Genomic DNA, 27,866 nt, shown 5'->3' with positions numbered 1-27,866 from the left:
AAGATGCACAGAGTGACAGCATAAAAGATGCTGAGACAGATAGACAGCACAAAAGGGTGTCTAACCAAATGGCTAGAGCAGAGGCACAGTTATAGAGGTGAGTTGTATCTCCAGTGGTGTTTTTACATATTGTATTTGTTTTAAACATAAGCTGGTTAAAAAAGAGGAGGAGGACTACGTCTCACCAGTCACTGGTACAGAAATGGTTGAGAAACGCTGTACTGTAATGCCAATGTTGTGTGTCAGCAGTGTCTAAGTGCGAAGTGCGGGGATGTGGTGTGTGTGTATGGCTGGTAGCCTGCCGGTGGAGGGGGGAGTGAACCACCAAGACTCGTGCTGAATTCTTGTCCCAGTACGCCCCTGGGTGCAGTAATGGAAAAACGTGATGGATGTCTCCAGAAAGCACACTTCCCTTGGCTCCAATCCAACTCCAAATACTTGTGTCCTGAGCTCAACGTACAACCTGATATTTATGACAAATGGCTTTTTAGAGGGCCTTTTACAACCTTGCTCCGTTTCTCCAAATAAAAACATGAATACTGAAATTAAATTAAATACAGTAATGTCATATCCAGTAAAACCAATTTTTTCCTCATGAATGTTTTAGGCCAAACATGGCCCTATCTTGCTTGTTAGAACCTCATAAAGCTCTTTAAATCCTCTACAGGGCTGTAAAAGCTCGTTATCGTCCTCCTGGCTGGAGGCCTCGCTCAGCCAGAACAGATCTCTGCCACCCTGACTCACAGCATGGATCACCCCCTGCCCAAAATAACAACTATTATCGGTTGTTAATACTGCCTAACACACTTGTGTTTATCAATTTAGGGCTAATAGGGTTGTTCCTTCCTGTTGGCTCAGATGGGTGGGCAGTGAACTGGGGTAATCCGGATGCCTCACTGACAAGGACAAGACTGTAGCTGCCAGAGTTGGTCTCTAATTTGAACGTAGAGGGGTGATGTAATGTTCACCGCTGCTCTTACTTTATCTGAGAGATCAAATCCGACTAGTGATAAGTATAAGGTATAACATCCCCTAAGAGAATGCCCTTAATTAGGGCCTGCAGTCTCCTCTCCTTTAATTCTTCTCTCTCTCTCTCTCTCTCTCTCTCTCTCTCTCTCTCTCTCTCTCTCTCTCTCTCTCTCTCTCTCTCTCTCTCACTCTCTCTTTCTCTCTTTCTCTCTCTCAATGTTCAATTCAATTCAATTCAAAGGGCTTTATTGGCATGGGAAACACATGTTTACATTGCCAAAGCAAGTGATATAGATAATAAACTCTCTGTTTAGGGCTAAATAGCATTCTAGTTTGCTCTGTTTTTTTGTTAATTCCTTCCAATGTGTCAAGTAATTATCTTTTCGTTTCCTCATGATTTGGTTGGGTCTACCTGCGTTGCTGTCCTGGGGCTCTGTTTGTGTTTGTGAACAGAGCCCTAGGACCAGCTTGCTTAGGGGACTCTTCTCCAGGTTCATCTCTCTCTAGGTGATGGCTTTGTTATGGAAGGTTTGGGAATCGCTTCCTTTTAGGTGGTTGTAGAATTTAATGGCTCTTTTCTGGATTTTGATCATTAGCGAGTATCGGCCTAATTCTGCTCTGCATGCATTATTTGGTGTTTTACGTTGTAATAATAATAATAATATGCCATTTAGCAGACATTTTTATCCAATGCGACTTACAGTCATGCGTGCATACATTTTTACGTTTGGGTGGTCCCAGGGATTGAACCCACTACCCTGGCGTTACAAGCGCCATGCTCTACCAATTGAGCTACAGAGGACCACCTCTGTTGTACACAGAGGATATTTTATATTATATCTGCATATAGAGTCTCAATTTGATGTCCCATTTTGTGAATTATTGGTTGGTGAGTAGACCCCAGACCTCACAACCATAAAAGGCAATGGGTTCTATATCTGATTCAAGTATTTTTAGCCAGATCCTAATTGGTATGTCGAATTTTATGTTCCTTTTGATGGCGTAGAAGGCCCTTCTTGCCTTGTCTCTCAGATCGTTCACAGCTTTGTGGAAGTTACCACAAGATAATCCTCTCTCTCTCTCTCTCTCTCTCTCTCTCTCTCTCTCTCTCTCTCTCTCTCTCTCTCTCTCTCTCTCTCTCTCTCTCTCTCTCTCTCTCTCTCTCTCTCTCTCTCTCTCTCTCTCTCTCTCTCTCTCTCTCTCTCTCTCTCTCTCTCTCTCTCTCTCTCTCTCTCTCTCTCTCTCTCTCTCTCTCTCTCTCTCTCTCTCTCTCTCTCTCTCTCTCTCTCTCTCTCTCTCTCTCTCTCTCTCTCTCTCTCTCTCTCTCTCTCTCTCTCTCTCTCTCTCTCTCTCTCTCTCTCTCTCTCTCTCTCTCTCTCTCTCTCTCTCTCCCTCCCTCCCTCCCTTCCTTCCTGTGAGTAAGACTGGAAAATCTCCATAATCGTTCTGCCCTTGTTCTGTGGGCACAGCTGGACTGTGACAATGTTTTGCTGCCACCACTTCTGTAAGTCAAAGATTAACTTAATATTTTCAAATGGTTAACACACAATGTACGTTTTTACACCCACTCATCAGCCTCCCTATCCACCTGCTCAAAACATTAAAGGTAATGCCATCACTAACTCAAAATGTCTAAGTGTAAACAACATCACGCTGCTTGCTTAGCGAGTACCGCTTCCTCCTGATTCGGCTCATACCGATGCACAAACCAGGGACCTCTGCCTCGCAAACACACGTATCTCACCCAGATGCACCATCGAAAAGTTTGCTAATTTGCAGCGCAAGTGGAGACACTTTAGGGTGAGGAGTGAGTTTCATAGATCCCCATCTGCTACACAAGCTCCAAGATGTCTGAGTGGCAGACTTCACATCCTAAACATGGTGGAACGCACCTTTTCACCTCACATCTTACTCCCGCCATACTTTTTTCAAAGTCAAGTCAAGCTAAATATTACTTTTCTTCCTATAAATGGAAGAGCAGGAGCTCTTCAGCTCCTCTTTCACCAGGACTTGTGACTCATTCTCACAGAGCCTTGAAGCAGGAGTCAATCATCATCAGATTCATTATTTAACAGACAACCTCTTCCACCCCTGCACACCCAAACAACCCCATAGGTCTTGTGTCATGCACCAGAGGGTCAGCAAAACACATTAGTAACACCGACACACAACAGTACATGTGACTCAACAGTCAGACACCTACGGTCAACGACTGTCTTCTCCATTAATGTGGAGATAAGAAATTATCTTATGATGACCCTTGACTGATGCTAGTCTCCCTTTGAAGACCGTTTGAAGACCATTTGAAGACCGCTTGAAGACCGTTTGAAGCACTTGAGCAATTTGGAAGGCATACAATTAGGTGTGAAAATCATGTCCCATTTCTTTTATTTTTTTACTGTGTGCATGGTTTTCAGATAACTCTCTAGGGACTTGTTCGACTTGCTTCAAATTCACTGAGCAATGACACTTGCTATTTGGAATGAGTCTTGTTTACAGTACTCCCAATAGACTGAGAGCATCCTTAAATTAAACGATGGTGTTTGCTTCCAGCAAACTGACTTGCGACATTTAACAAATATCGTCTCTCTCAGTGAGTGTAAAGTGACAAAAAGGGATTGCGTGAATTCTATTTTCATTGGCAACCATAACTTCTACATGATGGGAGCTGCACGAGGCGTAAAGTTCAATTTTAACGATCTGACAGCTTTTGATAGGTGAAAACATATGGGTGGAAGTTATATGAAGGTAATTTGGTAGGCTAGAACCTACACAGTCATTTGAAATCCATAAACGGGAGTGAACAAGGACAGAAGGGAGGGGACACCTTTTTTAAAATTGGAATGCAGCCCCAGAGTCACCTCCTCACATCTTCTCTTGTCCAAGTGGATCAGTTTGGCCCATGTGAGAGTGATAATGACAGACAGGCTGGTCGCTCCAGTGGCCCCGTGCAGGGTGAGAGGGAGGGAGGGTGATGGAATGGTGAGTTGGGGAGGTGACTGCCCGCCAAGCCTGTGAGACTGTGTGCCTGCGCCTGCAGGGCAGCGGGACCTGGAGGGAGTCCAGATGGACTATAAAAGGAGCTTCCCTTAATTCAGTTAGACACCAGTTGGTCTGAGAGGAACGGTCTGAGGGGGTGGAGGAGAATGCTGTGGAGAATGCCGGGTTTAGCCTCAGGTAAAATAGAGAGAGAGAGGCTTGGAGGAGAGGCCTGGCATAGAGACCTGCTAACTTCAGGTTGGTTTGAGGATACATGCTCAGTCTCAGCTACTGTACGAGGACAGAAATGGGTATGACGATCTGTAACTGAAACTAAATTATCCTGGTCAGATTGGGTGGTGGTGGTGGTAAATGACAGCTGTTAATGGCATATAGTGTAGGTGAGCAGAGACTATAGCTCAGGTAGTGTTATTTTGTGTATTTTCCTGTATTTGTGTATTTTCCTGTTTTCTGTTTCAAGAAGTGAAATAGGCGAAGGCTGGTGTTTCAGAAGGGGGAAAAAAACGGAATAACATAAGTAGGTTGAAATGTAATCAGAAATTCATAGTGCTCACAAACTCTATCCATGAGCACCAAAAGGACGTAACTCAACCTTCCGCTCTAGCCTCCCTTGTTTCAATGCCAAACAGCTGACTCCTATTATCCACTGATTCTCTTTCACTCTAAACTCTTACTTCCACTCCCACAATGCAGCCTGTGGGAGCAGCCTGCTTCTTCCTGAAGCTATTGGGCCACAAAGGCTGAGAGTTGCCTTGGAGCAGCAGAGGTGTATAGAGAAACACTTCTGACTACAATCATTACCACAGAGCTGTGTGGGGCAACTCTGGACAAACACAGAGGCCTGGAATTGTTCTGCTTTCCTCTTGCCACTGGCAGTCTACATAACTGAAGTCCCTGAGGCTTTTTAAAAGTTGAATAGTCCAGCCTTCCATTACCAAAATAACTAATTTGGACAGCCATGTTCCCCCTAAGGACTGCAATAGCAAATGATTGCAGACTATTGCTACTGTAAATTGTTTAATTTAAATAGAATGAATATTGCTATTAAATAACTTGCTATGCTGCTCTTTCCTGGTCTGCCACCTTTACCTGCAACGGTACACTCTAATAATAATCTCAGCCCAATACTCTATAAGAAATGAACAATGGTACTAAATCCAATGTCAACTTGTACATGTATAGTTGAAAGCAATAAAAGGCCATTTCGATCTAAAATGAAGCCTTTCTCTAGCACCCATTCACATATCCCAGCCATGCAAATCACAGAGCCAGACAATTATCACTGTTTCCTTCCACCTGTCGACCTGGCAGCCTGTCATTATTACTTTGCAGGTTCTGACTGCTGTGGCTGTCACACACAACAGTGGATAAAAGAGGAGGACAGCTATAACACAGCACAACATCATTACAGCGCCCTACTGATTACACATGTGTATGCCTTGAGTTCCACTTTTATCAGATTGACAGCAGTGGATCTCCATAGTGTTACCCCCAGCAGGAAGAGCCTGTGATTTGCTGGCCCTGGTCAGCTGACTGAGTTCCCTGGATCTCCATAGTGTAGCTTTCTCAGTGCATGGCATTTGCTTTGTGTATGCTACAACAGCTTTGAACTTTCAGATTCTTTGAATCACACTCTTAGAAAAAATAAGTGCAGGCTAAATGTTTAGCTAACCCATGTATTATCCTAAACATCAACTACTACGACTAATAAAATACCAAATACCAAAGACTGTATTACTGTGTCCTGAGAAAGTGACTGATGGATTTCAAGACATTAAGCATCAGAACACAGAGCAGATTGGCTACAATATTCTTCCACTGGTTAGTCCTCCTCCAACAGAGAGTGAGAGGGAAGGAGGGAACAACCCCCCATCCTCACTCATCCCAGCTTTAATGGCCCATCGCCAGGGAGAGCACAATCTGCATGCAGCAAGCCGTTACAATGCACTAGGATAATCGGCATAGAACTCCCATATTCTTCATTACAGTCCAGCTGACAAGATCCATATCTCACTGTAAATGGCCCATCCAAAACCATTACCATGGGCTTGTATAAATATTTTACAAGTGTGAACAAGCGGAATCGCACAGGGCCATGCCAGATGAATTGCCGCAATAAATATGAATTTCCTTTTGCGCCTGTGTTATTCTTTTCCCACACAGAGAAGGTAAATTGGCTTCAGCAATCACAATCCATTAAGCCTATTGCATCCATAATTCTACATTTGCCACCAAGTTCACCCACTGTGGGAGGAATGTGATTTGTAGGACAATAGAGGCTTTGTTTTTGTCTGCTTTTAAAAATTCTGATTCTATACAGGTATAATGGATTTGGTTATCGGAGCACAGAAACCTCATGAGGGGACACTAAGCTATTATCTAACACTTTGTCCACTCTGGTGGAAAGAATCTCCTGAGGAATGATTCATGTGATTAACTATACCCTGCTTTTGCATCCTCAGGCATCCTAAAACTGATCCAACACTGTACACTACACAAAAATGAATGTGTTGCATAATTTTTTATGTAATATTTTAATGTGATTGACTTGAAGGATTACTGTACAGATGAAATTATATTTTCTGATGGCTTATTCCTTTGTACAGCCTTTGTCCACCTTTGTTGTATATTATTAATACTGCAGCTCACCATTGTTCGCCACAGGCCTCCCATTCATCAATACACCTTTTAATTGTGACAGCAATTACTGGGAGTTTTGCTTTGTAATCTGTTGAATTTCAATGGCCTTTCATTACGGGATCTGTCCTCACACTTTACAATTTTCTCAAATGTACTCGCTGCTAATGTATAGTGACAGGGTTACATACAAGCAGAACGTATCTCAGGTGCTTGTTTATCAGAAAAGGTTGGAGTACATAATAGTAGGAATGGAGGAATACAACAGTGAAGGTTGCTAGGCGACTTTCTTCCACTAAACTAAACGCCCACCTCGGCTCCTGCAGAGTTCACACACACTGTACAGTAGTTAGACTTCCTGATGTTGTGACAGAGCGGGATGATGCTGAGTGCTGCTAAAGCCCCTCTTTCCCTTCCTGACTATTTGAATGCAGCATGGTGATGTCTCCAGAGATCAGCCTTCACACTTTTCACTCCTGCGTGGGAGAGGCAAGGCTGTGCTTAAAGGAGTCTGCAGAAATGCGGGTCTCTCGCTCTGTTTCAGTGAGGAGGAATGAAAGGGGATAGAATAGTTCTGCTGCCGACAGAGCCCTGTTCTGTTTAGAACATGTGTTTGATATGAAACGGCACAGCGTCACAACGTAACATGTGGCATTCACCTGTTACTGACTCCTGACAGGTTAATCTGAAGTGGTCTGTTGTAGGACCTGACTGACTACATTGTTCATAGTTTAGTTAAAAAACTACAAATACATATGTTCATTGTACAGAAATAATGTTAACATCTGGACTGAGACTGATAGGCTAGCTAACAGCTACGAGAGCAAAACGGTGTAACTTGTTAAAGCTTATTAAACCTCGTTAATGATGCACTACATGACCAAAAGTATGTGAACACCTGCTTGTTGAACATCTCATTCCAAAACCATGGGCATTAATATGGAGTTGGTCACCCCTTTGCTGTATTAACAACCTCCACTCTTCTGCGAAGGCTTTCCACTAGATGTTGGAACATTGCTACGGGGACTTGCTTCCATTCAGCCACCAGAGCATTAGTGAGGTCGAAAACTGATGTTGGGCGATTAGGCCTGGCTCGCAGTCGGCGTTCCAATTCATCCCAAAGGTGTTTGATGAAGTTGAGGTCAGGGCTTTGTGCAGGCCAGTCAAATTCTTCCACACCGATCTCGACAAACCATTTCTGTATGCAAATCGCTTTGTGAACGGGGGCATTGTCATGCTGAAACAGGAAAGGGCCTTCCCAAACTGTTGCCACAGAGCTGGAAGCACAGAATCGTCTAGAATGTAATTGTATGCTGTAGCGTTAAGATTTCCCTTCACTGGAACTAAGGGGCCTAGCCCGAACCATGAAAAACAGCCCTAGACCATTATTCCTCCTCCACCTAACTTTACAGTTGGCACAATGCATTGAATTGGAATTGTAGTGTACTTCCTGAATTGACTGGAATTTAAATGGAATTGACACCAACCCTGCTATAAATGTATATCCTGTAGTGCATACAATGCTGCAGTGCATTACATCAGATCTCATAAAGATACAGATAATACGTTTCCCCACTATGCCGGACCAGGGCAGAATTAAATTGAATTGAAATTCAATCTGTGGATGAGGATCGTCTATATGAGGTCTGATACATATTGATAGTATCTACAGTTCATCACTAGGGCCAAGCTTCCTGCCATCCAGGACCTCTATACCAGGCGATGTCAGAAGAAGGCCCAAAAAATTGTCAAAAACTCCAGCCACCCAAGTCATAGACTGTTCTCTCTGCTACTGCTACGGCAAGAGGTACCAGGAGCGCCAAGTCTGGGACCAAAAGGCTCCTTAACCGCTTCTACCCCCAAGCCATAAGACTGCAGAATTTTTTTGCATTGACTCTCTTGCACAGACTCTACGCACACTCACTGGATTCTAACCACACACTCACACATACTACACTGACACTCCAACACACACACACAAGCATATTCACGCCACACACACACACACGCACGCACGCACACACACACACACACACACACATACCTTCACATACGCTGCTGCTACTCTCTGTTTATTATCTATTCATAGTCACTTTACCCCTACCTACATGTACATATTACATCAATTACCTCAACTAACCCGTACCCCTGAACATTGACTCCGTATCAATACCTCTTGTTTGTAGCCTCGTTAGTGTTATTTTATAGTTTTACTATTTTTCCTTTAGCTTATTTAGCAAATTTTTCTTGATTACTTTTTTAAAACTGCATTGTTGGTTAAGGACTTGTAAGTAAGCATTTCACAGTAAGATCTACACCTGTTGCATTCGGCGCATGTGACAAATACAATTTGATTTGATTTGATTATCCAGCCGTGCTGAGTCTACATTACAGGCTGACGCGTGCGCGAGCTTTGTAAAATAAATGTACACATACATGTTATTCAATCATTGCACCCACACTGCTCGCGAGCGTCAACGAGCGTCTGCGTAGCCAGGCGCTAAAATAGAACTTGGTTCTATTTGTGACACTTGACGCGCTGCAAGTCCCCCCTCTCCCATCTCCTCATTGGTTTTTAGGAGCATATACCCACGTGGGTAATCGAAAGATGAACGGAGGTCCACACTCCAGTTCAGTTGGTGGTGGTAATGCACCTTAAAGTTGGTTGCCAACCGCAATATAAAGTCCAAAAAGAAGAAGAACCCTGAAGGAGGAGAGATTACTAGAAACTTACTCGGTTTACCCTTTTATCTGTTGATTAATTGTCGGAGTAGAGGGCCTTGTGCATTTCAGGTAAAATCACAATGTTTATATCCCAAGACAAATTAACTAGCAACAGCAAGCTAGCTAGCTAAATTGCCATACATGTTTCATGGTTTTCGACCTGTCCCGAAGTTAATATAGTTGGTTCAGAGTTTGTTTTGATATTTCAACCTGCGTGTCCCGATCGCATCTGGTGTGGGGGGACAAAATCAATGTGCGATGGCACACGTGGATGCCCGGTCTGGTCAGCATGTTAGAGCAATGCAAATGAGTGTGTCTCAACAGCCCAGCCTTGAGTTTGCCTCAGCAATTTACCAGGCTGAATATGTCATTCTGTATCCAAAACAATGGGAGCAGAGTATTTAGTATTTATTAGGATCCCCATTAAGGCAGCAGCTACTCTTCCTGGGTTCCAAGCAGCATTAAAACAATTACATCAAAACAAAACAAAACAACAGCCTACATTCTAAATAAAAACAATACATCATACAATACATTATTACATTATTACTCTCTTATTACAAATGTCCAATATAAAATCCACAATACCACAATACCACAATATTACAATGTGTGTGTAGAGTGTGTGTGTTAGAGTGTGTGTGCGTATGTGTGTGTGTTTGTGTCTCTTCACAGTCCGTGTTGTGCCGTGAGGTGTTGTTTTATTGGTTTTAAAAAATCAGATTTTACTGCTCGCTTGAGTTACTTGATGTGGAAGAGAGTTCCATGTAGTCATGGCTCTATGTAGTACTGCACATTTCCCAGAGTCTTTTCTGGACTTAGGGACTGTGAAGAGACCCTTGGTGGCATGTCATGTGGGGGGTATGGGTGTCTGAGCTGTGTGTTAGTTGTTTGAACAGACAGTTCAGTGCTTTCAACATGTCAATACCGCTTACAAACATGGAAATGTGAGCCAGGAGAGATTGACATGCATGTTATTGATATTGGCCCTCTGTGTACATCTAAGGGCCAGCCATGCTGCTCTGTTCTGGGCCAACTGTAATTTGACTATGTTCTTCTTTGTGACACTTGACAATATAACTGGGCAGTAGTCCAGGTGTGATAAAACTAAGGTCTGTAGGCCTTGCTTAGTTGATTGTGATGTCATGAAATCAGAGCAGCGCTTTATCACACCCAGACCTCTCCACAATTTAGCTACCATTGCGTCAATATGTTTTGACCATGTCAGTTTACAATCTAGGGTTACACCAAGCAGTTTAGTCTCCTCAACTTGTTGAATTGCCACATCATTTATTACAAAATATAGATGAGGTTTGGGGTTTAGCGAAGGATTTGTCCCAAATACCATGCATTTAGTTTTTGAAATACAATATTTAGGACTAGCTTATTACTTGTCACCCATTCTAGAACTGACTGCAGCTCTTTGTTAAGTGTTGTTGTGATTTCACTTGCTGTGGTACACTCTTAGAAAAAAGGTGCTATCTAGAACCAAAAAAAGGGTTGTTTGGCTGTCCCCATAGGTGAACCCTTTGAAGAACCCCTTTTGGTTCCAGGCAGAACCGTTTTGGAATCCTTTTTTCTAAGTATTTGACGTGTATAATATTTAGTAATCAGTGTACATAGACACACAGGCTTTACTCAATACTACTGGTAGGTCATTAGTAAAAAAAAAAAAAAAAAAAGTAAGGGGCCAAGAGGAGTGCTGGAGATGAAAGGAAGGGTGTTTAACATGGAAGGAGAGAGAGACGGAGGGTGATAACATTCCCTATACAAACAGAATACATTTGGTTTTACCTTGGCTCCTGCATGACACATTATACTGTGAATGTTCCTACAAATAGAATGTGCCAAGCAGCGAGTTATTCATTTCACAAACAAAACATTTATACAGTATGTTAAAGCATATCTATTCTGTTCCCTTACTGAGATCATCACTCCTTAGCCACATCACATGAGACTACCCAGATCTACAGTAGTAGAGTAAAACTATCAGCAGTTTGAAGCCATATTCCTGAAGCAGATACGGTGTCTAATCAGTAAAAGGCTCCTTGGAGTTGTAGTAAGATTTGTCCTGGCAGGTGCAAAGTTATCTAAGGATCCCAACAGGCTAGTTCCAGAAGGAGACAGATGCTCCTATCCTCTTATAAATCTGGATTTTGTCCTGCTTTGATGGAGAGATTAAGTCATGACCACAGTCTCAGTGGAACCTTTGAGGATAATGAATGTCCAAACCAGGGGTGTCTGGTTTTGAAAGGTTCCACCTCTCTCACTGTGGCACTCATGACAGCCTTGGTGAGCCAAAGGCCTTGGCAGGATCAGCCTGGTGTGCCAGTGAACTGCACTGCTGGCAAACTCTGAGCTCAACTGAGGCCCTGTATTTAGTATTAGATGATCTGGGGGGACAGTTTGTGGAGGAAAGGGAGGAGGAGAAGGAGAGGCTGGGACAGTTTGGAGCAGTAGGGGGCTGTTGGGTCAGTGGAAGCCCAATTCATTTTTAGTTGGGAAAAAGAGAATAGGGGTTAATAATAGAACTGCTTCAACTGCTGGGTCCACTTGCCATGGTCGACAATAATAATACACCCTCTGCTGTTGGCTGAATGAATTTGGACTTTTGCAGGCTACAGCAAGGATTGTCGGTTTAATTTGGGCAATAACTTACATTCTCTCTCTAATGACAACTCTGTTGACAACTCTGTTGTGAATCTGTCACAGGTCTCAAACTAATCTTTTTTGCTTTAAAGTGGCAATCTGCAGTTGCTACATCCATTTTTGGACTTATAAATTAATGTTATGTACCCATTGACTATTGAAGAATATAACTTAGAAATGCCTCATGAGCATAGTTCAACTGTCGTACCCCATCAGAACCCAAAATACAGTGCCTTGCAAAAGTATTCATCCCTCTTGGCGTTTTTCCTATTTTGTTGCATTACAACCTGTAATTTAAATGGATTTTTATTTGGATTTCATGTAATGGACATACACAGAATAAAAAAATAACGGAAAAGTGGTGCGTGCAAATGTATTCACCCCCTTTGCTATGAAGCCCCTAAATAAGATCTGGTGCAACCAATTACCTTCAGAAGTCACATAATTAGTTTAATAAAGTCCACCTGTGTGCAATCTAAGTGTCACATGATCTGTCACATGCTCTCAGTATATATACACCTGTTCTGAAAGGCCCCAGAGTCTGCAACACCACTAAGCAAGGGGCACCACCAAGCAAGCGGCACCATGAAGACCAAGGAGCTCTCCAAACAGGTCAGGGACAAAGTTGTAGAGAAGTACATATCAGGGTTGGGTTCTAAAAGAATATCTGAAACTTTTAACATCCCACAGAGCACCATTAAATCCATTATTAAAAAATTGAAAGAATATGGCACCACAACAAGCCTGCCAAGAGAGGGCCGCCCACCAAAACTTATGGACCAGGCAAGGAGGGCATTAATCAGAGAGGCAACAAAGAGACCAAAGATAACCCTGAAGGAGCTGCAAAGCTCCACAGCGGAGATTGGAGTATCTGTCCATAGGACCACTTTAAGCCGTACACGCCACAGAGCTGGGCTTTACGGAAGAGTGGCCAGAAAAAAGCCATTGCTTAAAGAAAGGAAAAGAAAAGAAAACACATTTGGTGTTCGCCAAAAGGCATGTGGGAGACTTCCCAAATATATGGAAGGTACTCTGGTCAGATGAGACTAAAATTGAGCTTTTTGCCCATCAAGGAAAACGCTATGTCTGGCGCAAACCCAACACCTCTCTTCACCCCGAGAACACCATCCCCACAGTGAAGCATGGTGGTGGCAGCATCATGCTGTGGGGATGATAAAAGTAATCCTTCTACCCCCCCTCCCACCCCCCCATAATAATAAATAAAGTGGTTGTCCCACTGGCTATCATAAGTTGAATGCACCAATTTGTAAGTCACTCTGGATAAGAGCATCTGCTAAATGACGTAAACGTAAATGTAAATGTTTTTCATCAGCAGGGACTGGGAAACTGGTCAGAATTGAAGGAATGATGGATGGTGCTAAATACAGGGAAATTCTTGAGGGAAACCTGTTTCAGTCTTCCAGAGATTTGAGACTGGGACGGAGGTTCACCTTCCAGCAGGACAATGACCCTAAGCATACTGCTAAAGCAACACTCAAGTGGTTTAAGGGGAAACATTTAAATGTCTTGGAATGGCCTAGTCAAAGCCCAGACCTCAATCCAATTGAGAATCTGTGGTATGACTTAAAGATTGCTGTACACCAGCGGAACCCATCCAACTTGAAGGAGCTGGAGCAGTTTTGCCTTGAAGAATGGGCAAAAATCCCATTGGCTAAATGTGCCAAGCTTATAGAGACATACCCCAAGAGACTTGCAGCTGTAATTGCTGCAAAAGGTGGCTCTACAAAATGTTGACTTTAGGGGGGTGAATAGTTATGCACGCTCAAGTTTTCAGTTTTTTTGTTTTATTTCTTGTTTGTTTCACAATGAAAAATATTTTACATCTTCAAAGTGGTAGGCATGTTGTGTAAATCAAATGATACCAGGTTGTATTCAACAAAATAGGAAAAATGCCAAGGGGGGTAACTACTTTCGCAAGCCACTGTATAAGCTTGTTTTACTCCAATGTTTGTAAACAATGCAAACAAACACTACATGCCTCAAAACATGGTTAAAACTACAATGTTGATATCATGGATGGCCAGTCCTTGCATCCATAGCTCAGTCTATGAATTTGAGAGTGGTTATATTTCTTCAGCCCCATCATGCCAGGGTTGTGGGTTCGTTTCCCACGGGGGGCCAATATGAAAAATGTATGCACTCACTAACTGTAAGTCGCTCTGGATAAGAGCGTCTGCTAAAATGACTAAAATGTTTTAAAAAATCACTCAGCTTTTTACCAAAACGGGTGGGGAGTTCGCTTTGTTATTTTTTGAACTGCTGATTGCCGCTGTACGTTTCATTCACCCCTTCTGTCACCCCAAAATGCTAATGTAGGCCCAAAAGCAAAACAAGATAAAATTAATTGAAAACACTCCTCGGCAGATGATGACATTATTATTTAACCTCTGTGTTAAAAACTGTGAGGAATAAAAGTTACACAGCGATTCAAGAGGAATCTGTGGCTAAAGCTATTAAAGTGATGAAAGAGCCATTTGGAAGGGGATGTAATGGAGAGGATGGTGAGATAATGGTAGAGCTCTCTACTCGGCACAATCTGTCCCTCACGTTTCATCTCACAATGACAAAGTTCACAGAGATGGCAGATGGCCCACCCTCGACTCCCGGATCAATACGGAAAAGGACATGATATATCAAATGACTTTTAAGGAAATGATACCCATGGAGTTTCCTGGGTTGAACTCAATTAAAATCCCTGTAGCCAGACACTTCAAATGGCCGTGCATTGGGACCTGGTGGGTTTTGATGCTTTTTTGTCATCTTCCCCCAAAACAAGGCAGAAATCCAACATATTTAGTCAGTTATTATAGTTTTGTGTTATTATATTAGTTTTTATTTCTATTAGCTTCACGATTATAATTTGATATTCAGTTTAGGTTCAGTTAGTTTTCAGAACCACTTTACTCGTTTTTATTTAGTTTTTATTTCAATTTCATTTCTATAATATTTAGTTTCAATTTTAGTGTTAATGACAGAAAGTAGCCTATGCGTTCGAGGCTAGGAGCCATTTATGTGTTGTTATAGTTTTTGTGTTTTTGGGATGTCATTTCCTGCCACTGTGAGGCAGTAATGCACAAGGTGATGGGTCAGGTCATAGGTTAGATTCAGCAAGATGACGTATATGCAGTAAAAACCCATAAGTGTCTGACTTTCGGCTGTCACAGATGCACCTCCTCCGACTTCACTCCTCGACTTTAGTCTACAAGTCTACTCTGATTGATCTTATTTTATTGAATACACCAGAGAAAAATGTTTCTACTGGTGTCTTTGCCCAAGACATTAGTGACCATTGCCCAGTTGTTAGGGGTTAATACGGGCAAAACTAAATGCATGTTGTTTTCAAGTTCTCGTAAGATTGTCTCAGATGGATTACATCTTTGCTCATCGGATGGTTCTTTAATCGAACGAGTCCCTGCATACAAATACCTCGGTATTTGGATTGACAGTGATTTATTACTGAGCTTGTTAAGAAACACAGCTCTTGTGTCTCTCTAGTCAGCAGGAAGCAGATTGTGCAGTCAACCTTTCTACCAGTTCTTGATTATGGTGATACTATTTATCAAAGTGCAGCTGCCTCTACTCCTAAACCCTTGGATGTTGTTTTTCATAGTGGCCTTCGTTTTATCACAGGAGACAGTTTTATTACTCATCACTGTATTCTTTACCAAAAGGTTGGCTGGTCCTCTTTGAAGTCACGCTCTTTTTGTTTACAAAGCCCTGCTCTACAAACTTCCGACTTACATAACATCACTGTTAACATTTAAAATGACAAGTTATCAAACCCGTGCACAGGGTTGGTTAACTCTGGAGACTCCTTTCGTGTCTAGAGAGTTAGGTAAATCAGCCTTTAATTTCCTTGCACCTTACTAGTGGAATGATCTACAATACACTTTAAAATTGGAGGAATTGGTGCCTCTAGGGCATTTCAGATTGTTGATAGGGGATATTTTTACTGAATAATGTTTTTAATGATTGTGTTTTGCTTTTTGTGTATTGTTGTGTATAATAACGTGTATTGTATTGTGTATATGAATGTGTAGTTTAAAGTGTTTATTGTATTTTAATGTGTATTGTGGTGCTATACAGGGCTCATTTGGTAAAGAGACCTTGGTCTCAGCACTGACTCCATGTCAAAATAAAGGTTAAATAAAACATCAATAAATCGGTTGCTTTAGCTTACCACTCAAAAGTGCCCTATATCTGTGATAGTGCTCCTGGCAACTTCATCTCACTGAGTCTATCTTTAAATAATAATAAAAAACGGTTATATACAGTATACTATAGTAATGAATGTAGTGTTTTTGCAGACCGTACTATACTGTAATGTTTTTGCGGACTGAACTATACTGTAGTGTTTACTGTAGTGTTTTTGCAGACATTACTGTAGTATTTACTATAGTGTTTTTGTTTTATTATCATTGAGATAGCAGTGGGGGCTTTGTCCTTGAGGAAACCTACTGGACAAAATACTCAAAGAGCAAATGTTCCATAACCTGTAGGTAGGACTGAGGTCTGAACAGACAGTTCAGAGCTTCTGCTCTTTTTAATAAGCGTTTGGGAACACAATATATGGTCTATACTTGGCATGTAGGTTTCTCACTTATGGGTGGCACAAATTGGGATATGGGGGATGGTAATGGGCAGGGTAAATGCAAATTAAATACTGTAGTTTATAATATAGTAATTACTGTAGTGTTTTTTGCAGCGATCACTGTAGTATTTACTATATTGTCTTTGCGGTCTGTAGTATACTGTAGTGTTTACTATAGTATACTACAACATTCTATAGTAAGTACTACACATGACATTTTTTTGTCATTTAGCAGACACACTTATTCAGAGCGACTTACAGGAGCAATAAGTGCCTTGCTCAACCTAGGTAGCTCGGGATTTGAACCAGCAACCTCTTTGTTACTGGCCCAACGCTCTTAACCACTAGACTGTCAGCCTCCCACATGATCAATGTATACTACAGTGTGTAGTATAGTATTCTACAGTATACTACAGTTTAGTACAGAATTCTATAGTATGTACTGTAGTATTTTATAGTAAACTGTAGTATTTTTTCATGTGGGTACTGAGGCTACTAAGCTGTATCACTGAGGTTAGTGGAGGAGTCTCACTGTACAGTACACACACCCACGCACTGTGCACACACTAAGGAAAGGAGATAGACAGCTATTAAGAAGACATTTCAGATTTTTCAAGGACCCTTTTCCTCTGCTTCTCTGTTTTGCAGGTTAGCGCTTTTCCTCATTAATCTTGTTCTGGAGTCAGCTCTGCCCCGAAGGCAGAAATTATGTAATTGGTTGACTCAATGGTGAGGGTGGAGCTTACAGAGGGCATTTTATCACTTTATCATAAAAGCTGGAAATATATGCTTTAATAGGATTGCACTAGCCTAACTGTTATGTTCTATAGGGGGAGTTTAGGTGTGATGAATAGAGAGACCATCCACAGTTAGAGACAGATTGCTTTCTTCAGAAACTGGCAATGAGATTGTTTTTTTCCTATGTTTTTTTTTCCTAATCATGGCATGCTTAAGCAATAAGGCACAAGGGGGTGTGGTATATGGCCAATATACCACGGCTAAGGGTTGTTCTCAGGCACGATGCATCGCGGAGTGCCTGGACACAGCCCTTAGCCGTGGTATATTGGCCACATACCACAAACCCCCAAGGTGCCTTATTGCTATTACAAACTGGTTACCAATGTAATTAGAGCAGTAAAAATAAATGTTTTGTCATACCCGTGGTATCACGGTTAGCCAATCAGCATTCAGGGCTCGAACCAGACAGTTTATAAGTGAGCATAATGTCTGTAGAGTATAGCACAGACTGTGCTCTCTTGATAATTGAGAACAGACAATGCCCTGTAATGTTCATGTTTAGCCAATCTGAAATCACTCTAAACCTCTAATATAAACGTAAACCTGCAACCACAGAGAAAATGGACCGCAATGAAAGTCACTATTTCTGGAGCTTGAGTTTAGTTCTAATGAGATGATTAAGGCAAGGTTCTTACTTGGATCAGATAAGATGGAGTCCGTCTTGGGCAGGAACTGGTCACAGCGTATACCCTGGTAGCCTTCTCTACACCTGTGAATAAAAATACATTTCAGTCAACACATTGGGAACTTGGGGTGAAGCAGGGTTAGAACATTTAGAAATGTGTGCAAAAAAAAGTGAAGAGTGGTTAGAGGCTATGGTACATGGCTGGCAATAAAATATGCTGTTTCATGATACAATTATTGTTCAAGCTCAACTCAATTTTTTTCTGTGTCCAGGAGCATCAAAAAGGAAATATACATGGAATCCATCTCTTCCTTCTCTATTTGCTCACTCTCTCCCTCTTTCTCTCTCTCCCTCTTGCTCTTTGACTTCTCAGAAGCTCTCAGCCCTAATCCCTGTGCCAGGCTATAGAACCATGTCCTCAGGACCAACAGCTGAAGCACACACAGCATTCATATGTGACCTGTCCACACAGAGCACAGAAACTGCATATAATGCTAAGAGGCTTACACCAGGCCTAGGTTTGACATACTGTATCAAAGCTCAAACTTTCCTCCAAAGCCTCAGAGCTTCTTTTGTCTTGGGGTTTTAGCTTAATTTTCAATCATTAGGCGGACCTGCTTTTTCACACATGGTCATGCATTAAACCCATGCATTGATACGTATGAGATTTGCTGGAAAATGTACCCACACCATGACTCAGTAAAACTCGATTAATTAATATTGATTTAAAGTTACATGTAAATTAAGTCAGGGTTGCGGCCTGATAACATATATTATATGAGTCACATTTGTTCAGCATTAAACATTTCCCATACTCCAGGAGCCAGAAGGAAGGAGGCGATTTATATTCTCAATCCACATACTGATGGAGAGCTGTCCCCAATCAGAAAGTCCCTTCCTACTGACAAGAAACTTGCAAACCGGTGACTTTGAACAAATGTATTTTTCATTCTCTGGAATCTCTTTGTAAATTAGCAGTTTCCCTGACAGTCGATGTCGGCGAACCTGACTATCGTAAAACTTTAAGAAGAGGCCCCCCTCGTTGCACAAATTGGAGGAGAAGCAGATCATTAAAATAATGGTGTTTTGGTGGTGGCGGTAAGGAGGGCAAGAACGACACGGCCATTAGGAGGAACTGTGTAAGCAAAAGGCAGTAAGACGTTGTAATTAAATGGTCTGAAGAAACCAGGGGATGGTAAAGAGGAGAGAGAGAGAAAAGGACTAAGGCTTCATACACGTATGTGGACACTCACGCACTCACACACACACACACGCACATGCCCCCACATACAGACACACAGTTACACACACACACACCACAGTGCTCAAGGCTGTGACAGATCCAACATGTTACCATTCAAATCATTGTGTGTTCACTCCGATTCCTTGAGAGAGATGCAACACAATAAAACTGCAGTGTGTTTCAAATGGGCCCAGCGGGTTGCTTTGCAAGCAGGTTAATCAAATATATTTTCCAATGCCTGTCTGTCTCAGACTCAAGACCAAACAGCATCATTGCTTTCTCCGGAGAATGCATGAGAATGTTTACAAGAATCGGTGTCCTTTGACTGTATAATACACATGGCCAAAAGTATGTGGACACCCGTTTAAATTAGTGGATTAGGCTATTTCAGCCACATCCGTTGCTGACAGGTATATAAAATTGAGCGCATAGCCATGCAATCGCCATAGACACACATTGGCAGTAGAATGGCCCGTACCGAAGAGCTCAGTGACTTTCAACGTGACACTGTCATAGGATGCCACCTTTCCAACAAGTCAGTTCATCAAATTTCTGCCCTACTAGAGCTGCCCCGTTCAAATGTAAGTGCTGTTATTGTGAAGTGGAAATGTCTAGGAGCAACAACGGCTCAGCTGCGAAGTGGTAGGCCACACAAGCTCACAGAACGGGACCGCCGAGGGCGTAGCGCGTAGAAATCGCCTGTTCTTGGTTGCAACACTCACTACAGAGTTCCAAATTGCCTCTGGAAGCAACTTCAGGACAAGAACTGTTCGTCGGGAGCTTCATGAAATGGGTTTCCATGGCCGAGCAGCCGCACACAAACCTAAGATCACCATGCGCAATGTTGGCTGAAGTGGTGTAAAGCTTGCCGCCGTTGGACTCTAGAGTAGTGGAAACGCGTTCTCTGGAGTGATGAATCACGCTTCACCATCTGGCAGTCCAAAGGACAAATCTGGGTTTGGCGGATGCCAGGAGAACGCTACCTGCCCCAATGCATAGTGCCAACTGTAAAGTAGGGTGGATGAGGAATAATGTTCTGGGGCTGTTTTTCATGGTTCAGGCTAGGCCTCTTAGTTCCAATGAAGGGAAATCTTAACGCTACAGCATACAATGACATTCTAGACGATTCTGTGCTTCCCCCGCACATTGACTCGGTACCGGTATATAGCCTCATTATTGTAAAACAAATATTTTTTACTTTAATTTATTTAGCAAATATATTCTTAACTCTATTTTCTTAAAACTGCATTGTTGGTTAAGGGCTTGTAAGTAAGCATTTCACTGTAAGGTCTACACCTGTTGTATTCAGCGTGACAAATAACATTTGATTTCATTTGATAATAACTTTTCCTGTTTCAGCATGACAATGCCCCCGTGCACAAAGCAAGGTCCATACAGAAATGGTTTGTCAAGATCGGTGTGGAAAAACTTGACTGGCCTGCACAGAGCCCTGACCTCAACCCCATCGAACACCTTTGGGATGAATTGGAACGCCGACTGCGAGCCAGGCCTAATCGTCCAACATCAGTGCCCGACCTCACTAATGCTCTTGTGGCTGAATGGAAGCAAGTCCCAGCAGCAATGTTCCAACATCTAGTGGAGGCTGTTATAGCAGCAAAGGGGGGGATCAGCTCCATATTAATGCCCATGATTTTGTAATGAGATGTTTTGAGCAGGTGTCTAGATACTTTTGGCCATGTAGTGTATATTTGTATGTTCATTGCATTTATTTGTACTTCTTTGCCATGGTATGGGAAATGTATGTGAATATATTGTATTTTTGCATATTATGTGCATACTGTACATGTGTTTTTCCTTGGCCATCATTGCATATTCAGTCACACAATTCTCATGGCAGGCCCGTCTCCTTCCTGTGTCGCTCTCACGTTGCCCTCTGGTTACGACGCCACACTCTCTCCCAATCCCACTTGGCGCAGTTTCCTGCCACTGTGTTTCTTGCCTGAAAACCTGCACCAGAATATTCATTAGTCTCTGGGACAAGTAAATGGAAATGTGATATTTCTCTGAAGGAGGCAGAAGGTATTGAAAGCTGCTCTGGTTTTAATTAGCGCCACAGTCATTAATTAGCATGAACAAACATGGGAGGGGGGTTGTACAACGAGGTGTAGATCTCACTAACCAATGGAGCCTGATGCACAAAGCTCTGTAGACAGGAGATAGATATAAATATAAGGCCTCAGGTTTATCCAAGGATGTGGGGACACACACACATCAGAACATGTGCAGGGCATCAACAGACTCAATTGGAAAAGTTCAGAGGTTCCCGTGTGGGAAACTATTTTGTCTATATATACTTTAGTCTACTGTACTATCATACTATATTGAATTTACAGTGTATCCTTTCTTGTTGTTAATATATTTTCATGACTTTTAGAGACTGTGATGTCACGAGAGGCTACACAGCTTTCAGCGGGATTGCTCAAGTAGTGCAAGGAGACCAGGTTCAACCAAAACAAGGATTTTATTAAAGGTCTTGGGAAACTAACGAAAGTATAACACAATTCTGTTCTCTGGTGGCTCTTTAAGGGTTAACAGTTCAGGGATGTCTCTTCCACATCCAAAATCATAACTCTCCCTCGCTCAAATAACTTTTCCCCAGTCTTACTGTATTCCACGTTGCAGCTAGTGGCCAACCCAGCAAAACGTCCTTCCAAATGTCCCACACGTATTTCCACAGGTGCATATATCCAAAGGTGAGTCTTTCCCAAAGGTAAGTATCTCCAAATCCTTATATTCCTCATGGAAGTGGACGTGCAGCACTCTTGTCCTTCAGAGAGCCCAGCTTGGAGACCGTGTTTCTTCACCCCCCACACACTCCCTCAGTGTGTCTCTTCCCTTCCCAAACCTTCAGCTCATCAGCTCCTGATTTGTTTCAGGTGCGTGGGAAGATTGGCCATAGAGGGGTGGAGTTCCCGACCATACCAGCAGATGGAGCCATAGCTGTCTGGGTTTGCAGCCACCTCAGGGGGATGTAACGTCCCTCCAGGACACAGCCTCTCGTGACATCACACATCCCCCTCCTCGGGACCGACGTCCTCGTCGGGTAAAGGCAGCGAAGAAGGCATCACGCCGGGAGAGGGCGTCCGCATTGCCGTGGTGCTTGCCAGACTGCTCTCTCTTCAACTCCTCCAACTCTAGGACCAGGGACTCAGCCTCCTGTTGTCTCTCCTTGAGTTTCTTACTGAACGCATCAGCCTTGGTTTTAGCAGAGTTTAGCTTCTGTTGAGCAGCTTTCAGTTCCTTCTCTCTCTCTGCCTCCGCATTCTTCATCTTGTTCTCCAACACCTTGTACTTCTCCTCTGCCTTCTTCTGGACCTCCTTACTACTGCGCAGGGTCTCCTCACACTCCTCGATGGTCCTGCGCAGCCTCTCCAGCTCCTCCTGTTGCTTAGGGAAGGAGCTCTGTTGGAGTTTAGCCTGGAGGATATCTAACTCTTCTGTCTTCATGTCTAACTGTTGCTTTAACAAACGATACCTCTCAGCGGTCCCCTTCAGACCAGACAGTTCTTTGTCCAGATTCTGTAGCTCCGTCTCTGTGTCGGTCTGGGCACCTGCCATCCCTATCAGAGCCCGGGCGGGAGTGAGTAACTCGGAGGATTGCACCGGAGCCTTCCCAGGATGAGTCTTGCCTCTCCGTTTCCGAGGTACTCGGGTTATCCTCTCCTGAGACTCTCTCCAGAGTGGGTAAAAGGCTGGGCAGTCTCGTCCAATTAGGACAGGGACGGGGAGGGAATCAACCACCCCTGCCGTCGTGTGTATGGTCCCCCGTGTGCTGGTCATTGTAAGTTCAGTAATGGGGTATTCTCTGGTGTCCCCATGGACACAGGAAACTGGGAGGACTTTCCCGGGGTCAGACACGTTGGGCCCACCAAATCCTTACGCACCAGGGTGGCCCGGCTACCAGAATCCAGTAAGGCCTCCACATCATGGTGATTCACAGTTACCGGGCAGGTGGGGGGGTCGATCTGGGCCGCCATCTACGACTCCCAAGAGCGAGGCAAAACGGTGTGTGGGTGCTGAGCTGGAGGACTCCGCAGTGGGCATAGGTTCATCGGCTGGTTTCCCACACTGCCAGGAGATATGTCCCATCTCCCCACACCGGTAACACTGTCGAGTTTCCCCCTCCTGGTGTACTCTTCTTGGACCCGTCTGGTTTCTGGCTCCCCCTGGAGCCGGGATAAGTCCTGACGTGGCTGGGTTCGAGACCTTGGGGTCCTTTGGACGGGTTCTTCCCATTTGTGGTGGGGCCGCACTCCTGGGGTCTTTTCGGGAAGCATTCAGCATCTCCGCTGTGGCCTGGTACTTTTCCACAGCTTCCACGGTCAGATCAGCCGTGGTCAAGGCCTGTTGACTGATGAACCGTTTTGCCTCATAAGGCAGGGCGCGTGAGGTAACGATCCACCACAACGGCCTCCACCACCGCCGCTGCTGTATTCCTCTGCGGATCCAGCCATTTCCTTGCGATTCGGACAAGTTCATGCATCTGCGCCCGAGGAGGTTGGTCTGGTTGGAAGGTCCAGCCGTGGAAGCGCTGGGCCATACCAAACTTTGTGAGTCCATATCTGCTGAGGATCTCAGACTTCAGGGCATCATAGTCAGTAACCTGGTCAGGGCCCAGGTCCCGGACAGCATTCAGCGATTCCCCGGTTAGAAAGGGGGCTAACAGACCAACCCACTGTTGCTTGGGCCAGGCTTCCCTAGTGGCCGTGGCCTCAAATGCATGCAGGTATGCCTCAATGTCATCGGTAGCTCCCATCTTAGATATAAAGTCACTTGCCTTTATTGGGCGGGTATTTTGGACCACCCTCTGTCTCTGCAACTGCAATTCCTCTGCCTTCAGAAGGTTGGCTTTCTTTTGCTCCTCCAAGAGAGCCACGTTTGCTTGCATCTGGGCTTGCTGGCCAGCAACAAGGGCTTTCAATATGTCCTCCATTTCAGTCGGCGGGGAGCCTACGGCCAACTTGGAAAACTGGGTGATCAAACCTTCGGTATCCTCCTCTGACATGCACTATTAACGCTTGAGCGTGCCTGTATTCTCCACCATCTGTGATGTCACGAGAGGCTACACAGCTTTCAGCGGGATTGCTCAAGTAGTGCAAGGAGACCAGGTTCAACCAAAACAAGGATTTTATTAAAGGTCTTGGGAAACTAACGAAAGTATAACACAATTCTGTTCTCTGGTGGCTCTTTAAGGGTTAACAGTTCAGGGATGTCTCTTCCACATCCAAAATCATAACTCTCCCTCGCTCAAATAACTTTTCCCCAGTCTTACTGTATTCCACGTTGCAGCTAGTGGCCAACCCAGCAAAACGTCCTTCCAAATGTCCCACACGTATTTCCACAGGTGCATATATCCAAAGGTGAGTCTTTCCCAAAGGTAAGTATCTCCAAATCCTTATATTCCTCATGGAAGTGGACGTGCAGCACTCTTGTCCTTCAGAGAGCCCAGCTTGGAGACCGTGTTTCTTCACCCCCCACACACTCCCTCAGTGTGTCTCTTCCCTTCCCAAACCTTCAGCTCATCAGCTCCTGATTTGTTTCAGGTGCGTGGGAAGATTGGCCATAGAGGGGTGGAGTTCCCGACCATACCAGCAGATGGAGCCATAGCTGTCTGGGTTTGCAGCCACCTCAGGGGGATGTAACGTCCCTCCAGGACACAGCCTCTCGTGACATCACAAGACAAACATCAAAATGGTATGACATTATGGTATTATATCATAGCATAGCCTTTTACAGATATAGCCTTTTACAGATATAAATCCTTATGATACTTTGCAGTTGGATTTGCACAACAGCACATTGGATTTGTTGTACTCTTCTAGATTATTTAAATTATGAAATGGTGGACATTGGGAAATGTCAGCCAACTGCCTTAAATTTGATCTGGTTAAAAGAACATTAGCATGCTGTAGGCAGTCGGCCTTTCATTAGGCTGAGGTGGTATAATCCCATGGGGCTGAGAGGTGTTAGAGAGAGAGAGGAAAGAGAGAGAGAGAGAGAGAGAGAGAGGGAAGAGAGAGGGAATGTTCATGCGTGCAAGAGAGAGCGAGCAGCAAATCACTGGCTGACTACTCATGTGCTCTATGCTCTGTATTTTGGTCAATAATTCTTCCTCTGTATTGTTTAAGTGCTATTCTGGGTTTGTGAGCCTTTATAATAAACATTTATCATGTCCCTTGATTTAACATCAGATATAGAACATTTGACATTTTGAAAAAACTATTCTCGGGCCCAAGCGACACAAGATAGATTATGGATCAAAACTATTTCCCCTCATGTTACTGTATGGCCTTTTGGTCTGCAGTCAAATGTGCAGCAACTGCCCCGAGGCAAGCGTTAAAGTCTATGTAAAGATGGGGCACAACAATCAATTTCTACAACTGTGACAGGACTTTTCAATTATTGTATATCCTACCAGATTGCAACCCATTTTCTGAGCATAAAATGGCATTCTGGGCAAAGTGGACAATGGATATATTGTCTTCACTCCATCCTCTTAACTGCTTCACTTCACAAAACCTCATACCGTGTGGCCAAGTGGGCTTGACCCAGCATGAGGGTAGTCATAACTGTTAGCCACATGGCTAGCATTCATCCCCCCTGTGCTTTCAGGTTAGGAGAGCTGCTGGAACCGCTAGAGCTGAAGAAGGACTCTCACAGAGCCATTTTCTCAAGAGCGGAGCAAGCCATCAGATCAGGCTCAACAGGGCAGCTTGACACCTACACAGGGATGACAAGGGCGAGGGCCACTCACAAGCGGCTTGGCCCTTACGCTCTCTACACTCTGGAGTATCCATCTAGCCCTGGCCCTGACAGCATTACACACTTTAAAGCTACTACAGTTTCTCCTTCTCTCTCAATGGTTCAGAATGAGCTCAGTTAAGTATTGCACTCTCAGAAAATAGGTATATCTGTGGGATACTGAACAGGATCTTAATTTGACCTATATTGTCATGGCAACATTTAGCCCATAATGTTGCTTGATTGGTGGTTAGGCTATAAACTGGCCAAAAGTAGTCTACATGAAAAGTGCAATACTGTTAATATAACTGTATGTTTATGTCGGTTTTCAGTGAATTTATGTAAATGACAAAGCTCATCTGCATTTCCTGCGATGCAGGAAAATTCTGAGCAACAAAGAGTGATCAAATTAAGATCCTACATCTGTATGTAATAGCCTTTGTGTTTGTAGTTACTGTAGATGAGGGTTTGCTGGCACTCATACACTGAGTGTACAAAACATACACTTTCCATGACATAGACTATTCAGGTGAATCCAGGTGAAAGCTATGATCCCTTATTGAGGTTACCTGTTAAATCCACTTCAATCAGTGTAGCTGAAAGGGAGGAGACAGGTTAAAGAATGATTTTCAAGCCTTGAGACAATTAACACATTGATCGTGTATGTGTGCCATTCAGAGGGTGAATGGGCAAGACAAAATATGTACCTTTCTTTGAATAGTGTATGGTAGTAGCTGCGAGGCGCACCGGTTTGAGTGCAGTGGTGTAAAGTACTTAAGTAAAAATACTTAAAAGTACTACTTAAGTAGTATTTTGAATTTGCGTACTTTACTTTACTATTTATATTTTTGACTACTTTTACTTTTACTTTACTACATTCCTAAAGAAAATGTTGTACTTTTTACTCCTTACATTTCCCCTGACACCCAAAAGTACTCTTTACATTTTGAATGCTTAGTAGGACAGAAAATGGTCCAATTTGCACACTTATCAATAGAACATCCCTGGTCATCTCTACTGCCTCTGATCTGGCGGACTCACTAAACACAAATGCTTTGTTTTTAAATGATGTCTGAGTGTTGGAGTGTGACCCTGGCTATCCGTAAATAAAAAATAAAAAAGAACATTATGCCGTCTGGTTTGCTTAATATAAGGAATTTTAAATTATTTGTACTTTTACTTTTACTTTTGATACTTAAGTATATTTTACCAACTACATTTACTTTTGATACTTAAGTATATTTAAAACCAAATACTTAGACTTTTACTCAAGTAGTATTTTACTGGGTGGCTTTCACTTTTACTTGAGTCATTTTCTATTAAGGATCTTTACTTTTACTCAAGTATGAGATTTGAGTACTTTTTCCACCACTGTTTGAGTGTGTCTAGAACTGCAACGCTGCTGGGGTTTTCACGCTCAACAGTTTCCCGTGTGTATCAAGAATGGTCCACCACCCAAAGGACATCCAGCCAACTTGACACAACTGTGGGAAGCATTGGAGTCAATACGGGCTAGCAACCCTGTGGAACGCTTTCGATGGGAGTCAACATGGGCCAGAATCCCTGTGGAACGCTTTCAAAACCTTGTAGCCCATGCCCTGACGAATTGAAGCTGTTCTGAGGGCAAAATGGGTGCAACTCAACATTGAAAAAGGTGTTCCTAATGTTTTGTACACTCAGTGTATATGAGAGCAGGGTGATTTTCTTAGGAGTGGAGAGTCACTGTCCTTTCATATTTTGGAATTATTTTATTGACAAACAGTTGAGAAATAGAGTGGGAGACCGGTAAAGATGAGACACATTGAGTCTCGGGCAGGGAGTTGCATATGTTTATAGTGTCACCCACA

General features: G+C 43.3%; 1 protein-coding gene across 2 annotated transcripts in view; it reads right to left on the bottom strand.

The window, feature by feature from the left end:
* LOC121553317 (pro-neuregulin-3, membrane-bound isoform-like) overlaps positions 1-27,866 on the bottom strand; it is a 433,314-nt gene that overhangs the window by 67,211 nt on the left and 338,237 nt on the right. For both annotated transcript variants that reach the window (XM_041866342.2, XM_041866343.2), the window contains exon 3: positions 18,025-18,098. In XM_041866342.2, the coding sequence (XP_041722276.1) occupies positions 18,025-18,098 (74 nt within the window). The remainder of the gene's footprint in view (positions 1-18,024; positions 18,099-27,866) is intronic.

The sequence above is a fragment of the Coregonus clupeaformis genome, chromosome 37 (assembly GCF_020615455.1).
Source record: "Coregonus clupeaformis isolate EN_2021a chromosome 37, ASM2061545v1, whole genome shotgun sequence".
NCBI classification, from domain to species: Eukaryota; Metazoa; Chordata; class Actinopteri; order Salmoniformes; family Salmonidae; genus Coregonus; species Coregonus clupeaformis.
Note: the sequence above shows the minus strand (reverse complement) of the source record. Positions and strands in the feature narration are given on the sequence as shown.